This window comes from Sander vitreus, chromosome 3 (assembly GCF_031162955.1).
Source record: "Sander vitreus isolate 19-12246 chromosome 3, sanVit1, whole genome shotgun sequence".
Taxonomy (NCBI): Eukaryota; Metazoa; Chordata; class Actinopteri; order Perciformes; family Percidae; genus Sander; species Sander vitreus.
This window is the reverse complement of record NC_135857.1, coordinates 6,202,676-6,219,460: the sequence shown is the minus strand read 5'-3', so window position 1 is coordinate 6,219,460 and position 16,785 is coordinate 6,202,676. Positions and strand designations below refer to the sequence as shown.

Genomic DNA, 16,785 nt, shown 5'->3' with positions numbered 1-16,785 from the left:
TGAATGCAAATTGGAAATATGTCCGATATGATGAGCGCAATATAGGTAACACATTTTGTGAATATAGGAGCAACTACGTATGTCCAAATTAAAGCCTTCCACGCATTAGGTGGCACTATGAAGCCCACTAAACACGCATGAACCAAATCACTGTATGGTCTCACACTGCTCACCGGTTTTGATGTGTGCACCAACTTTCGTTGGTTTTCGAGTATAACAAGGGAACTAAAAATGCTTTCAAAGGCTTAAAGTAATTGGGGTAAAGAATAAGAGGAAGATAAGGAACTTAAAAAAAATATCACATACTAAATCAAAATATTGATAAAAATAAAAAATTGCAATTAGATTATTTTCCCTTATCTTTTAGCCCTCAATTTTTCCCTCCTCAGCACTGTGTCAGCACTGGAGTATGGCCTGGCTACACCACTTATCTATTCTGGGATAGGGTAAAAAAACGCTCCACCTTGTTTGTATTTCTTAAACCAATCAAAACTGTCCTGAGTGACACTAACTCCCAGATGCAGTGACAGTGCCCTTGTAAAATAGATAGCAGAGAGAGCGGAAAGGTAGGGACATCTGGCGCCTGAGAGATGCACCTGATATCAGGTTTTATCCCAGCAATGTACATCTGTTTAGCCAGATAACCTGAAAAGTAACCTGCATTTTAAGCTCGGACTACAGCTACAATAGTTCTGTGGTAAAAGTAATGAGGTTTGGAGGAGACTTTGTTCCCTACATACAATATTGTTCAGTATGCAAACACAAATATGGACTCAACACACAAGAACATACATGTTAACATTGGCAGGCTCTGGCATGGATTTTTTTCAGGGAAATGGGAGTAGATTTTGGTAAGAATTCCTAGGAATTATTGCAATCTAATATCCTAGCACTCACCCCTATTGTACACCAAGAATAGTGTTTAGTTTTAACACTACTAAACTGTGACAGTGGATTTAACAGTGAAAGGCAGTCTTAGGCTGCGTCTCATTTCTCTGTCTTACCCCTTCCCCTTAGTTTTGCACGTTCACGTGAGAGTAAGGGCTATCCCAATTCTCATTTTGATCGAGGGGTAGGGCTAAGGGGAAGGGGTACATACCCCTTAATTTTAAGCAAAGTTGCAAGCTTACTTGAAAGCAAGAGGTACCCAGAATATACTGCGCAGCCGGCAACAATAGCGACCAAATCGACCAGAGAGAACCATAAATGAAAGTATTTTCGGCTTAAAGAATTGATTTAAAAAGTAGGGGTTTTGTGCTCTGCACAGTCCTGTACATATATATTTGCAACCGTGTTTGTAATTGAAACGTTTTTAAAAATTGTTAGTTTGCTACGTTAATGTTACATTGCTTATTTGCACAACAGTCCCGCATTTCTCTGCCTTGAATGGACTCCATGTATGTCTACAGTGTTAACTAAACTCCATTTGCTGCAAATTTCGTTTGATTACAGTGCATAAAACTACTTGCTTTGGATACATCGATACGTGCTTTACATATACCGTCCTGTATCACAAAGGGACGCTGGAGGAAAACCGGCAGCTGATCCACTTTCGGGCTGAAAACGAGCAAAAGTTTCTGCGTTCATGTTGTAGCCATTCATTATTGTATTGGTACTGTATTATTGTAATCATGTGTAATTCATTCCTGTTCATGCACCTGTACATTGTTGTTGGTTATGATACAGGACACTAATGAAACAAATGGGGGTTGGAGGGAAAGGTTACTGGCCAACATGCATCAGACTGTGGTCTGGAATTTCAGAATAGCTGTAGTTTTTTTGTTATTTTGTTTGTTTGTGGTCTTGCGTGTCTTTTTTTAGTTTTATACATTTGAGTGCCTTTTTTATATATGTGTGTGTGACATTAAGTTATGGTTCTAATAGTTGTAATAATGTTATGTTCACTTTATTGGGCAATAAAGACAGCTTTTTGTTAACAAAGAAAGTGTTTCTGAACATCAATGACATTCAAAACAGTGATAACTGAAATAGATATACAACACACCTTGCAGTGTGTATAAAAATTGCAAACAGACCTATGTATGTATGATGACTTAACCAAGTGGTGTCTCATTTCATAGGGGTATGTTTTCACTCCTACCCCTTAACACTTGGTTTCGAGGGACAAGGGCTAGTGGTAAGACAAAGGGGTAAGGGGAAGGGGTAAGACAGAGAAATGAGATTCAGCCTTAATCCCATATCCTTCCACTCCTATTCTCCCCTCTATCCATTATTCCACATGCCTTCCACAAGCACATAGTGGTTTGTTGTTGTGTGCTAAATAAGCATCATTAACATATTTTCATATCTGTGGATATAAAATGTGGACCCTTTGTGACTACTTTTCAAACACAATCAAATAACAGTATGGCTTACAATTTAGTTTCAAAAGACTTACTAAGTTTCCCTCTAGTCAGCTACATCACAAAACCATCATATTTCCCAGCCTTACCTTGGACATGAGTTTGAGACCCCGTTCTATCCTGGGTAGAGGCTTCTTGTCCAGGATGCCGGCCTCATAGGGAGACACAATTGCTGGGTTGACAAAGCGCAGAAACATGGCGCTGCCTACCGCACCAATGCTGTTCTGTGGGAAACGCTGACTCACCACCTGTGTGAAGGAGGATGGAGGGAACAAGAGAAGACCAAGGAAAGGAAAACAAGGGGGAAATGATGGAACAGAAGAGAAAGGTTTGAGAAAAGGGAAGCAAAAATAATTAAATGGATTTCAGTACATTAAAAAGCAAAGACGGAAATGATGAGAACAACAAAATATACATGTATCAATGTGTAACAGAGTAAGGTAGCCATGGCCAAAACAGTAAAATATGTCAGGTTCAGAAGGAGGAACAGTGGTGGAAGACATGAAGAGAGACTTAGAAACAATCCCAGTTCATTTTGGGTTGTAACCAGAGCTAGAAAGGTTCTTACTTCAGTTACAGCCCAAGAAACAGAAAAAAAGAAGAGCAGACAAGGAACCCAACTGTCTCCTCTCTGTTGGTGAAGAATGAAAACTGAAAGTCATCAGGAAAAAATAAATAAGGCGGATGACAGATGTAGAACCATGAGTTGTGGTGCAAAGCAGTGGATGAGCTGTACAAAGGAAAGTCCAAAAATATCACAACCCGCACATCACATGTTCCTTTAAGGCAAAGCAGGGCTGTGTGTTACACATTCCAGAGGGCTTACAAAGTAATAGGGGTGCACAAAAAATGTCACGATTCGATATCGATTTTTAGGTTCAAGATTTGATTCAAAATCGATTTTCAACTCAAAAACGATTCTCGATTCAAAAAATGATTCACAGTATGTCAATGTAGTTACTTTTCTCATGTGATTGCAGTAGACATATAATTTAAAAGAAAATAAACACAACAAATTAACTGTAGTTTGATATTACTTTATATGTACAAAAATAAAAACTTTTACAACTAGAAAACTGCAAAGCCTTGGCCAGCTTTCAAATACATTTAATTCAAGTATAATATAAAAAGAGCTAAATAAAAAGAGCTTTTCATTCAGATTTCGGTGGGAGTTTAGAGCATTGAAAGAGGTCGGCTGGCATGTTAGGTACTTTAGGTTGCTGTTCGTCAACGTCTTTAATGTTAATCTCTGGGTGATGGCGTACCATGTGAGTTCTCAGGTTTGTGTTGTTTCTAAAATACTTAACTTTCGCTTTGCAAAGCCTGCATATAGCATGATTCCTATCAAGTTCCGTCTTCCCCTCGAGGTTATAAAAGCCGAAATGTGCCCAAACTCTCGCCTTCAATGAGGATGGAGGAGGTTGAATAATTCTGTGAGGTTTGCCATTGTTTGCGCCGACTAAACTACTTCTGCTGCACTCGTTCTTCTTTTGATTATAACAAGAGTGCCCAGGCATCAATGTGAATTTGACACAGCGCCATCTATGGGAATGGCGAGCTAAACTCATTTCAGGACAATGGTATACACGCCATTACAAAACAAAAAAAATAAATAAATATATATATTTTTTTAGAATTCCAAAAATCGATTCATATTTAATTGATTTTTGGAATTCTATGAATTGATTTTGAATTGGTAGAGCTTGAATCGCGGTACGAATGTGAATCGATTTTTTTGCACACCCCTATAAAAGTAACGTCAGAAGTTCCAGAATCACACACAGTTAGTGCTGCTGAGAGTTCAGTCTATCCCTCAAGCTTGGTTGAGCTTAATGTCTGATTCCAGTTTATTAAAATGTCTAACTTGTGTAGTTTTAGTCAGAAGATTTCTATAAATATTTTAAAACACAAAATTGCTTTAAAAAAAGTCTAATGGGTCAGGCAAGCAGTCAGATGATGGTGATCAGACATGTTAGAAACAAACCTTCAGGTTACTAGGAAAAGTAAAATGATTACTCAAACGGTCTGCTGTAAATAGCTATCACAGTTTACACACAACACTCCTCCAGGTTAAACTTACCTTTACTTACTGCAAATGTGTGTGCTGACAGGTTTCCTGCACAATACGGTATTCTTACAAATATTTTGGATGTGCCATTTTGGTGTGACCTAGAAATAAAGTAGTTTTACAGCTCAGCATGGTCCCGAGCCAAACTGCCCTTCCAGCATCTGTAGTAGCATTGTCTAGAATGCAATGCATGTTTATCTACTCTCACACTCGCCCCTTTTGGAGTTGCCATTGTTCTATGCCACTGTAGTGGGCACTGTGGACAATCTACAGCAGCAAATAGGAGAAGGGGGGGGTAATTACACATTACACACAGGCCCAAAATACATGCACATACCAGTCCACACTCCGTACTTGGTCTGTACAGGGACTTAAACCGGCGACCCTCCGGTTCCCAAGCCAAGTCCCTACAAACTGAGCTACTGCTGCCTCTCTTAATGCCTTGAAAGGCAAAAAAGCCAAATGTGAGGTCTCTTTGTTAAAACTTTTATGATGGCTGCATGTCACCATTGCACAACATGTGTGTAGTTGTTTTGTTTTCTTTTTTTTATTCTCGTCCTTCAAAATACATTGGCTGGTTGCTTGTGTGTTTTTCAAGCAGGTGGAAATGGAGGTGAATTGCTCGAGGACAACAGACCAATTAGTAATCATCAAGTTTTAAACATTGACTGCTGTGTGTTCTAAGAACCAGCAGTCCTGCTTAACTGTGGCTTGTTTTCAATCTGATTGTCTGATCATCTGAATGCTTGTATTACTGCCAAGTAAGACTTTGTTGTAGCAATTTCACAGATCAATTTTCCCAGATCTCAGCAATCTTTGAAGAGTACAATGTGCCTCATATTCATGAATATGTGCGTAGAAATGTTCTTACTTTGCGTACAAAATAAGTGGGCATGCCGGATTACCGTGGGATTCATGCCACATGCGCACCGGCCAATTTAGTTCTTACCACCGTGCGTATGTTAGTAAATTAGAATTATTCTAAATTGAAAGGGACATGCCTGCTATTTGCAATCAGCATACTGCAGCGCCAATATTTCTGCTTTGACATTAAACTTGGGGGGAAAAAAAGAACAGACCAGAAGAAAAAGAAGGAAACAGGTAGAGGACAAGAACCATGTGATCTGTCAGCCGCAGACATTCGCCGCAATTATTGTGATAATTATAGTTGAAGTTACATAATTAATGAGGACGATGGGGCATACATTTCATAGTTATTTAATACATTTTGGTATGATTAGTAAAACAACAGTTTAAATATTGTTGTCTATTCTAAGCCTTTTCTTTAAATGAATTCAGTTTTAATATGCTATGCATTTAGTTAAAAACAGCTGGGGGAAGTACTCAGGTAGCAATACCACAGTGTAGAAATACTCTGGTACAAGTAACAGTCCTGAATTCAAAACCTTACTTAAATGACCCTTTTCAAAATAATACATTCTATATTATAGGATTATAATTATTGATGCATTAATGTGTTCATCACTTTAATGTTGGAGCTGGTAAAGGTGAAGCTAATTTTAATTACTTTATAAACTGCTGTTTAGATTAATTAAAATCTATTAGTTTACATTTTGTATTAATAAATTAAAGCTACAAAGTAGCAATAAATGTATTGGAGTAAAAACAGCTTCCGTAATTAAAAGATTCAATACAAATGCTGGTGCTGCAATCCCAGTCAGCACCAGCATGTTGCAGCTACACCTCCCTTTAGTTGTACCTGTCAATCAAGTGCTGCTACAATGCACAGGAGCAGTTTTATGAGACCTTGGGTGCATTTAGTAACTTAACTTAGTGGGTATTTCATTGTGTTTTTCAGCCAAAATCAAATGCTGCAGAACTGCAGAATTTAGAACGATGCCATTTTAAACAAAATAGCAAATGTAGCATTACTTAATTCAAATATGTCTTAAGCTTAATACATTTAACTTGGTGCAGCACATGAGTCTTTTCTCTCAACACCAAAACAGTTGCTCTTGCGCTTAATGGTCAATCTTTGATAAAACTAAACTTTGACCCAGGTGGGGGGCAGACCCAGGATCATTCTGGCGAGATTCCTAAGATCACCAGACCAGGACTTGGTGTTGCGGCCGGCGAGAGACAAGGGCAAGCTGAATTGACAGATTAGCAGATCAATACCCTGTCTACTCGGGACCATTACTCTTTCAGGTTATAGGGTAAATTGGCCCAAGTCAGAAGCGTTACCTTTAACAGCTCAGAGCCCCGTATCCAATCAGAGCCTTCCAATCAGGTACATTTCAGTGGCCCAAGCAAGTTATATCTGGGTATCTTATTCCCTCCCCAGTTAAAAGACCTAGTTAATTTGGATCCATTATTGAATAAAACATCCCATGGGCCCACCACCTGTGGGAGGAACCGCTGGGGTCGGGTGCGCTGCCACATGGGTGGCAGTGAAGGTCAGGGGCCTCGATGGACCAGACCCGGGCAGCAGACGCTGGCTCTGGGGACGTGGAATGTCACCTCTCTGTGGGGGAAGGAGCCGGAACTTGTGCGGGAGGTGGAGCGCTACCGGTTAGATCTGGTGGGGCTTACCTCTACGCACAGTCTTGGTTCTGGAACCATACTCCTGGATAGGGGTTGGACTCTTTTCTTCTCCGGAGTTGCCCAGGGTGTGAGGCGCCGGGCGGGTGTGGGGATACTCACAAGCCCCCGGCTGAGCGCCACTACGTTGGAGTTTAACCCGGTGGACGAGAGGGTCGCCTCCCTACGCCTGCGGGTTGTGGGGGGGAAAACTCTGACTGTTGTTTGTGCATATGCACCAAACAAGAGTTTGGAGTATTCGGCCTTCTTGGAGACCTTGAGTGGAGTCCTGCATGGGGCTCCAGTCGGGGACTCCATAGTTCTGCTGGGGGACTTCAACGCGCACGTGGTTGATGATGGAGACACATGGAGAGGCGTGATTGGGAGGAACGGCCTCCCTGATCTAAACCAGAGTGGTTGTTTGTTGTTGGACTTCTGTGCTAGTCATGGATTGTCTATAACGAACACCATGTTCGAACATAGTGATGCTCATAAGTGTACTTGGTACGAGAGCACCCTAGGCCAAAGGTCAATGATCGATTTTATAATCGTTTCATCTGATCTGAGGCCGTATGTTTTGGACACTCGGGTGAAGAGAGGGGCGGAGCTGTCAACCGATCACCATCTGGTGGTGAGTTGGGTCAGGGGGTGGGGGGAAGACTCTGGACAGACCTGGTAAGCCCAAACGGGTAGTGCGGGTAAATTGGGAACGTCTGGAGGAGGCCCCTGTCCGACAGACTTTCAACTCACACCTCCGGCGGAGCTTTTCGTGCATCCCTGTGGAGGCTGGGGGCATTGAACCCGAGTGGACAATGTTGAAAGTTTCCATTGCTGAAGCTGCGGTGAGGAGCTGTGGTCTTAGGGTCTTAGGTGCCTCAAGGGGCGGTAACCCACGAACACCGTGGTGGACACCGGTGGTCAGGGAAGCCGTCCGACTGAAGAAGGAGTCTCTCCGGGATATGTTATCCCAGATGACTCCGGAGGCAGTTGCAAGGTACCGAAGGGCCCGAAGGGCTGCAGCCTCTGCCGTGAAAGAGGCAAAGCGGCGTGTGTGGGAGAAGTTTGGAGAAGACATGGAGAAGGACTTTCGGTCGGCACCAAGGTGCTTCTGGAAAACCGTTCGCCACCTCAGGAGGGGGAAGCGGAGAACCATCCAAGCTGTGTACAGTAAGGATGGGACGCTGTTGACCTCAACTGAGGAGGTAATAGGGCGGTGGAAGGAGCACTTTGAGGAACTCCTAAATCCGACTAATACGCCCTCTATGGTAGAGGCAGAGCTGGAGGATGAGGGGGGATTGGCATCAATTTCACTGGTGGAGGTTGCTGAGGTAGTTAAACAACTCCACAGTGGCAAAGCCCCAGGAATTGATGAGATCCGTCCAGAAATGCTTAAAGCTCTGGGTGTGGAGGGGTTGTCTTGGTTGACATGCCTCTTCAACATTGCGTGGAAGTCTGGGGCGGTGCCTAAGGAGTGGCAGACCGGGGTGGTGGTTCCCCTTTTTAAAAAGGGGGACCAGAGGGTGTGTGCCAATTACAGGGGTATCACACTTCTCAGCCTCCCGGTAAAGTCTACTCCAAGGTGCTGGAAAGGAGGGTTCGGTCGATAGTCGAATCTCAGGTTGAAGAGGAACAATGCGGATTCCGTCCCTGGTCGTGGAACAACGGACCAGATCTTTACTCTCGCAAGGATCCTGGAGGGAGCCTGGGAGTATGCCCAACCAGTCTACATGTGTTTTGTGGATCTGGAGAAGGCGTATGACCGGGTGCCCCGGGAGATACTGTGGGAGGTGTTGCGGGAGTACGGGGTGAGGGGTCCCTTCTCAGGGCCATCCAATCTCTGTACGACCAAAGCGAGAGCTGTGTCCGGTTCTCGGCAGTAAGTCGGACTCGTTTCAGGTGAGAGTTGGCCTCCGCCAGGGCTGCGCTTTATCACTAATCCTGTTTGTAGTATTTATGGACAGGATATCGAGGCGTAGTCGGGGTGGAGAGGGGTTGCAGTTCGGTGGGCTGGGGATCTCATCGCTGCTTTTTGCAGATGATGTGGTCCTGATGGCATCATCGGCCTGTGACCTTCAGCACTCACTGGATCGGTTCGCAGCCGAGTGTGAAGCGGCTGGGATGAGGATCAGCACCTCTAAATCGGAGGCCATGGTTCTCAGCAGGAAACCGATGGAGTGCCTTCTCCAGGTAGGGAATGAGTCCTTACCCCCAAGTGAAGGAGTTCAAGTACCTTGGGGGTCTTGTTCGCGAGTGAGGGGACAATGGAGCGGGAGATTGGTCGGAGAATTGGCACAGCAGGTGCGGTATTACATTCAATTTATCGCACCGTTGTGACGAAAAAGAGCTGAGCCAGAAGGCAAAGCTCTCAATCTACCAGTTAGTTTTTTGTTCCTACCCTCACCTATGGTCATGAAGGCTGGGTCATGACCGAAAGAACAAGATCCAGGGTACAAGCGGCCGAAATGGGTTTCCTCAGGAGGGTAGCTGGCGTCTCCCTTAGAGATAGGGTGAGAAGCTCAGTTATCCGTGAGGAGCTCGGAGTAGAGCCGCTGATCCTTTGCGTCGAAAGGAGCCAGTTGAGGTGGTTCGGGCATCTGGTAAGGATGCCCCCTGGGCGCCTCCCTAGGGGGGTGTTCCAGGCACGTCCAGCTGGGAGGAGGCCTCGGGGGAGACCCAGGACTAGGTGGAGGGATTATATCTCTAACCTGGCCTGGGAACGCCTCGGGATCCCCCAGTCGGAGCTGGTTAATGTGGCCCGGGAAAGGGAAGTTTGGGGTCCCCTGCTGGAGCTGCTACCCCCGCGACCCGACCCCGGATAAGCGGATGAAGATGGATGGATGGATATTGAATAAAATATCTTGTGATGTTAATAGATGGGCGACTCTCAATCTCTCAATAGCAGGAAAGGTCAATGTTACAAAAATGGCTTGTGTTCCCAAGCTGAATTACCTTATCCAATCTCTTTCTCTGGAGATTCCCCTGTCATATTTTAAATGGTTTGACAGGATAACAAAGACATTCATATGGAATGGTATAAAAACCCTGGCTACATTTTAATAAATTACAAAGACTGATTGATAAAGGAGGTTTAGGTCTACCAAAGTTGTATTGTTGTTTTATTACTATGCCTTTAATTTAAGGCATCTGGCAGATTGGATGTCTATACTAGAAAATGGGGTAAGTACCTGAACTTTCTGGAAGGCTCCTAAGAAGCTTTGAGCTGGGGAGAGACATGCATGATGGGCTTATGGTGTTGTCACTTATACATATGTTTATTTGGTTTATTGTGTATTTTGTTATTTTGTTGTATGGTCTTGAATATTGTATATTTTTTCTTGATTTTTGTTTGGGTGGGTGGTGATGATGAGAGGGAGGGGGGATGTTAATGTTTCGAACTGTATGTTTTGTATGTTGTTTAAAAAATAAATAAGAATTTATAAAAAAATAAGAAATTGTTAATCACAAAAAAACTAAACTTTATACACCTCTTGCACTTAATAGTTGATTTTCTTCTCGTGTTTAACTCTGATGTCGGTTCCAGGAAAGAACAGCCTGTAAGCATGGTTTCCTGGTAGAATCGAGGAAGAAGTGTGGGGGAGTGATCCGCCAGTAATCCGCTACTGTAAAACTGATGACTAAGAAAGATGGGCTTTTTGACTTGTAGCCAAGGGCTGGCAATCTAGGAGACACTCTCTGGACAGACACTGGTTGGTGGCCAAGCGTGTGTGATTAAAGGCGGCGATCACTACAAGCTGATGTGAATGACCAGAGTAAAGTAATCGGAGTGAATGCAGATCCGCGATCGATCCGATACTTGCGATCGGGACATCTCTAGTCTCTATATTTCGTTCAACCCAGTTTCAATGACTTAACTTTTGTCTTGATCTCATTTAACAGTGCTGAAATGCATCTGTGTGCATTCATGTCCCACTAATGCTTGTTACTAACTTAGCTTCTTCCCCGGAGTCGTCGTGCTTTCTCACCTCACAGATTTATAAATAAATCTGATCCAGAGTCCACCCTGGAGTGCTAAGAATCAAGCAAAAACGTTAAGCAAGAGCAAATCTGCACATAAACACCTGTATTTGAGTGTGAGTGACAAGGTTCTGTGGCAAGGCACTGGAAAAAAATCACTCTCAAATTCAGACATTGCTCATCATTATACGCTGAGAAAAAAGGAGACCATACAGCTGAGAAATCCAACCCATGACAGAGAGAGGTCAGTTTATCAGAATATTTCATCTAAAGACCATTTTGAACCCCAAATTGCTAATGAAGGCTATGCCATCGGTGTGCAAATGACCATGTGAATTATAATATTAGTTTAGATTCTGATGAGCAGATTGGACCTTGCATGGCAGCCTCTGCCATCAGTGTGTGAATGAGGTGAATGTGGCATGTAATGTAAAGTACTTTGCGTGGTCAGAAGACTAAAAAACAAGCAATATAAATGCAAGTCCATTTACCATTCATGTCTTTTTTAAAGTGTGTGTGTGTGTGTGTGTGTGTGTGTGTGTGTGTAAGGGTAGACTCAATATTAGTCATATAAGATGGAGAAACATGATTTATGTGCAGATGAAATGTTCTGAGAAAATGACTCCTGGAGAGTCCAGAAAGAAAAGACGAGAGAATGATAGAGTTTCCTGGGAACTGTTAATTGAAAATACACCGAATGGTGCCGATATTAGTACAATGATTTTAAGAGAGGGTTGTACACAAAGCTGAATATGGAGAAAATAATTAAATGTTTCCATAGAAACCAAATTAAACCACGTTTTAAAAAATGAAGAAAAAATTAAATAAAATGCAAAAAAAAAGGCTTTTTTTTTTTTGCTTTAGGGGGTAAAGTGTCTGAGGGAAAATAGATTCTCCAAACTTACTGCTTTTTTGTTTTCCTTTTTTTCTTTTACTGTTGCTTTATTCAGTAGAGAGTGGCAAGTAGCCTACAGAACAGAGATGAGCACAATCATGGTCACAGCAACAGCTATACACATACCCACACACAGAGACGGACACACAGAGAGACACAGAGACAGACACACAGAGAGACACAGAGACAGACACACAGAGAGACACAGAGACAGACACACAGAGACAGACAGACAGACAGACAGACAGACAGACAGACACACACACACACACACACACACACACACACACACACACACACACACACACACACACACACACACACACCCCTAACCACTCAAGGTGTATGCACATCTAGTAAATAACAGGAAAATCAAAACTGCTGTTAGAAAAGTGTTCATCGCTGCTCAAGGGACTTGAAGCGTGTCCATGCATGCGCTAGCGTGGTTTGACTTCAGCAGACTGTGTTATTGTGTGTGCCTACACAAAAAGGAAAAGGAAATCCAAGATGATGAATGAGAAATCAAAGATGTCAACACATGGAAAATACAAAATCTGTGATCAGAAACCCAGAGCTTATTTTATGGGTTTGGGTGTGAAGCATTCTAAATTTGTAATACATGTAACACCTAAAAAATAATGTCTATTCATTCCGTTGTTGAGCGTGACTAGACGGAGCTGAGGAGCTTCCTTTTTACTGTATTAAGGGCGAGAAAACAGTGTGAGGCTGCTTGGACATTTAGGTGGAAAAGTCAAACTCAATGTATAATGGACATGGTATGTGTGTATTGAGGTTAGACTATAATATCACATGGTAGGTATGTTTAGTGATACAGACCAGTCAATTGCTGTGATCACACCTAATCCATCGTTTTTGTGCACATCTGTCCCCTACCAACGTTTTTAACTATGTGAAACGATCTTGTCATTTTAACTCCACAAGGTTAACTGGAAAGGTCTACGCTGAGCTGCCAAGTTTAGATGTTATTCTGCAAACAAAAGCCATTTTGATGGACAGGGAAAAAGAGTGCGATATGGGGAATACCTGACCTGATCTTACAACCCTCTGGCTGTAATACACCGTCTGTGAGATGAATGTACAGGAGCAACATGGAATCATATGGTATTTATAGCTGAAAAGATCATCAGACTTTAAAACGATGTCTTTGCTGCATATAACTAACATTTGAGTGGCCAAGTCTAATTTGCGTTCATAATATCAAGCAATTTTATTATTGTTGTTAAAAATGCTCCTAAAAAGCATGGATGGAGGTAGAGTTGGGCCGAATTCCGGTTTCATCGGTCCAGTCCGGTGAACAAGGCTAAACCGGTTTGGTTTTGGTTTGACGCAAGCCAACATACATTTTCCCCGATCATTCTGAAGCTCAAGCAAGGAGCTTTCTGCTGCGGTCTGAAATAAAACTGCTGAGTATCACTGGTGCCACCACCAAATACAGACGTGTATGTTGTGTACATGGATGTATAAAAATATAGCTCTGATGTAGTTAACTACTATTGCCATATTCATGTAGCTTATAGCTTGCTTTATTTATTTTTGGGGCTAAATAAAGCGTAGTGTAGTAAAGCTTAATTTACTGTGGAAAAACTGGTAACGTTAGCTTGACTCACTAAACTTTACAAAAGCCTGTTTAACACTGGTAATAAAAAAATATGACAACTTAATTAACATAATGTTTGTATAAAAACAAACAAACTAACGGCTACTATTGTCTGACCGCAATTTACTGAGAGGGGGAAACAGCTGAACGGCACACGCTGTTTGTTTAACGTTACTAAAAGTTCATGTGTCTTTTGGGGTGACGAAATTAATAATGGCAATTAGTCTCAAAGAAAACTAAAACTGCGCTGTTGAAATGGAAACATTTCGAATATCAAGCCGACGAAAGAAGTGAGCTGAAAAAGACCAGGCAAAATGTAAAAACCTAACCAAAGAGTTATTATAACCAAAGATAATAAACCTTCTGTTATAACCTCACAGAAGGTAAAAAGTCATGGCTTAAAGGAGCATTACCGCCACCATGTCGTCTGGAGTCGCTACACTCTCATTATGAACTTTCTCATTAGTGCCACTTCAAAATGTACAATATGTAACATTTCTGCATTAAAATGTCTAAAAACGACATATGTTATATATTTATATATTTTTTTGAGTTGTGTAGTTACACTATCCCAAATGTTTCGACCAAATGGCAAATCCAGAGAAATCTGTTATTTTATTTTCAGACATGTCATGTTTCATTTAGTCGCCCGTCAGTCGCGTCATATAACCTTTCACCCTCTAGTTACTCGTAACTTCCGTCAAAACACGGCACCCAGATGATATGTTCAGGAGTAATTGTAAATCATACAATGTCACAGTAGAAAATACTTGTAACCGTAATACTGCTTTTTCTGTGACAAGGCATTAATTACATGCCACTTTGCAACACAGTAATACAACAGAAACCTTATTTATTGATACATATCAATATCGATCAAGCTTAACGTTACTACAATGTGTTGGTTGACAAGTAGCTAACGTTAATGCTAATGCTTGGTGGATAACATCATATGTCTATGGATAACATTATAGGGTTACAACATTGTTCAATGTGCTCATAGATATTTTTAGTATGCTTGTTTTGACCACGGATAAAAGCAGCACTGGGCTAACCCACGAATAAGTTCACTAGTAACATTAGCTGTATAGATAGATTAATCAAATGCTAATTTAGCCAGCTAGCTAGCACACCCGGTCTGTCTGCCTCACTCCCCCCCCCAGCGCAAAGACACATCATTCGGGATGAGTGCTGACAATACCCCCGGGACATATATAGCTAGTTACCGTCAGCCCCTAGCCAGCCAACAGTCACCCAATATTACAGCAATCCTTATCTGGCCAGCACTTAACTTCAGTGCCAGATGCTAACGATGCTAACGGCAGTTTAATGAAGCGTCGGGAAACAGGCCATATCAGAGCCAGGCATCCAGTCACAACAGCAGCCATCCACAACGTTAAATGCAACTCCGTTAGCGCTACCAGTGTTCGTGCCAAAAATCTCCTCCCTGCCGAATTTCTCCCCCCTTCACGTTTAGCTGTCTTTACAGTTAGCTAAATTAACCCGACAAAAGGCGAGTTAAGCACCAAAACGAATAGTTAAGATTACAGAAACATGAAGGGGGAGATCATTCTGGGCAGCTTGGAGATGTTCTGCTGCTGCACTGCTGGCTAATGTTAGCTTGTTGGCTCACTAGCTAACTGGTCAGCTAGCTACAGATCTAGCTACAGAGCTAGCTACAGATCAAATCAATAAAAACGTAATTATGTTGGGGACAATGCAGCTATTTTCTTAGAATGACATGAATAAACGTTACTAAACGTAACGTGAATAAACTTGAATGGTTGCGCTCGCTCGTGAACAGATGCATTCTAACCAGCGATGTGTTTAACAATAAAAACTACAACTCCCATAATTCCACGCAACTTCACAACGTCATCAAACGTCTATGTTTACAATCCATTGTTTTGGTTGAGAGACCCCTAGTGGCAGAAAGTTACATATTGTACGTTTAATCTCGTATTGCATACATTACACAGCATTCCGGGATGGGAGAAAAACGTGCCCTGGTTTATTGGCATGTCTTGAAACCAATCACAATTGTCTTGTGGCGCTAAGTGGCGCACGGAGCCTCAGTGCAGCTGAACAATAGCCTCGGGAAGGACCTTGTTTTGGTGGAATGTGTAGTTAAAAGTTTGTTTTTGTTTCATGCAACAGAAAACTTAGATTGGACAGATAGTCTAGCTAGCTGTCTGGATTTACCCTGCAGAGATCTGAGGAGCAGTTGAAGGTGCTGTAGGTACGATTGGGAAAAAGTTTGAACATCAACAACTTCCCAGTCCAAAATATTTATCAGCAATACATATTTGGGCATCACCATACACACATCGCTACAGCGAGTTGTCCAGGACAACTATGAAACTATATTAAGTAGTGTTCAAAGGGATCTGGCCAATTGGTCTGCGCTGCCGGCATCGCTACGGTCCAGGATTGCTGTTGTTAAAATGAACATAGTTCCTCGTGTGAATTTCTTAAGTACAATGATCCACTTACCCCACCAATACATTTCTGGAAGAAACTTGATACCTTTATTCGGCAGTATATTTGGAATAATAAACAACCTAGGCTAAAATACTCTACCCTGCAACGTACCACAAAAACGGTAAGCCTGGCCCTCCCCAACTTTAAAATGTATCACAGAGCCTTTCAGCTACAGGCCCTCAGAGTGTGGATGGACCCCTCATCTACAGTTTCATGGAGAGAGATAGAGCAAAACCTCACTGGAAGTCTAAGACTGCAAGACCTTGCCTTTGCAGGTGTGTGTCCAAAAAAGTGTATGCCAGCCTATGGCCCTATTATCACCAACACACTGACCAACTTTAAAGGTGTAGGAGCAACTATGCTACACCAATAAGTGGCATCTGAATACCCCAATATGGCACAATGCACACTTACCGTCTGGTAACAAACCCTTTGCTTGTAACCAGTGGAGTGACAGAGATATTTATAATTTAGATCAGCTATTCAATGAGAAAGGTATGTTGAGTTTTGAAGACCTGAGAGCTAGTTTTGAGGTCCCCAAGACATCCTTCTTCTTTTATCTTCGCTTAAGAGCAGCCCGAAAATGTTATGGAATGCCATGGGGAAACCGTCTTGAGCCGCACCCAGTCATTAAATGGTCTGTTGATTTTCCTGTGAGAGGATTAGTGTCCAAAATGTATGCTAAACTGATGCAAGTATTCATAGAAGAACTCCCAATAGTAAAGAAATGGGAGCGAGAGCTGAGCCCTGAGGGGAACGCAATTAATTGGGAGACAGTTTGGGACAACATTTTCCACTGTTCCAAGAACCCAAATCACCAGTATATCCACTTCAACATATGTCA

At 42.3% G+C, this 16,785-nt stretch overlaps 1 protein-coding gene across 3 annotated transcripts in view; it reads right to left on the bottom strand.

Annotated features, from left to right (window-relative positions):
- nf1a (neurofibromin 1a) overlaps nucleotides 1–16,785 on the bottom strand; it is a 223,417-nt gene that overhangs the window by 69,275 nt on the left and 137,357 nt on the right. For 2 of the 3 annotated variants that reach the window (XM_078245820.1, XM_078245821.1), the window contains exons 30-31: nucleotides 11,853–11,915; nucleotides 2,453–2,611 (exon numbers count right to left, since the gene is read on the bottom strand). In XM_078245820.1, the coding sequence (XP_078101946.1) occupies nucleotides 2,453–2,611; nucleotides 11,853–11,915 (222 nt within the window). The remainder of the gene's footprint in view (nucleotides 1–2,452; nucleotides 2,612–11,852; nucleotides 11,916–16,785) is intronic. The other variant, XM_078245822.1, reaches the window with a different exon arrangement.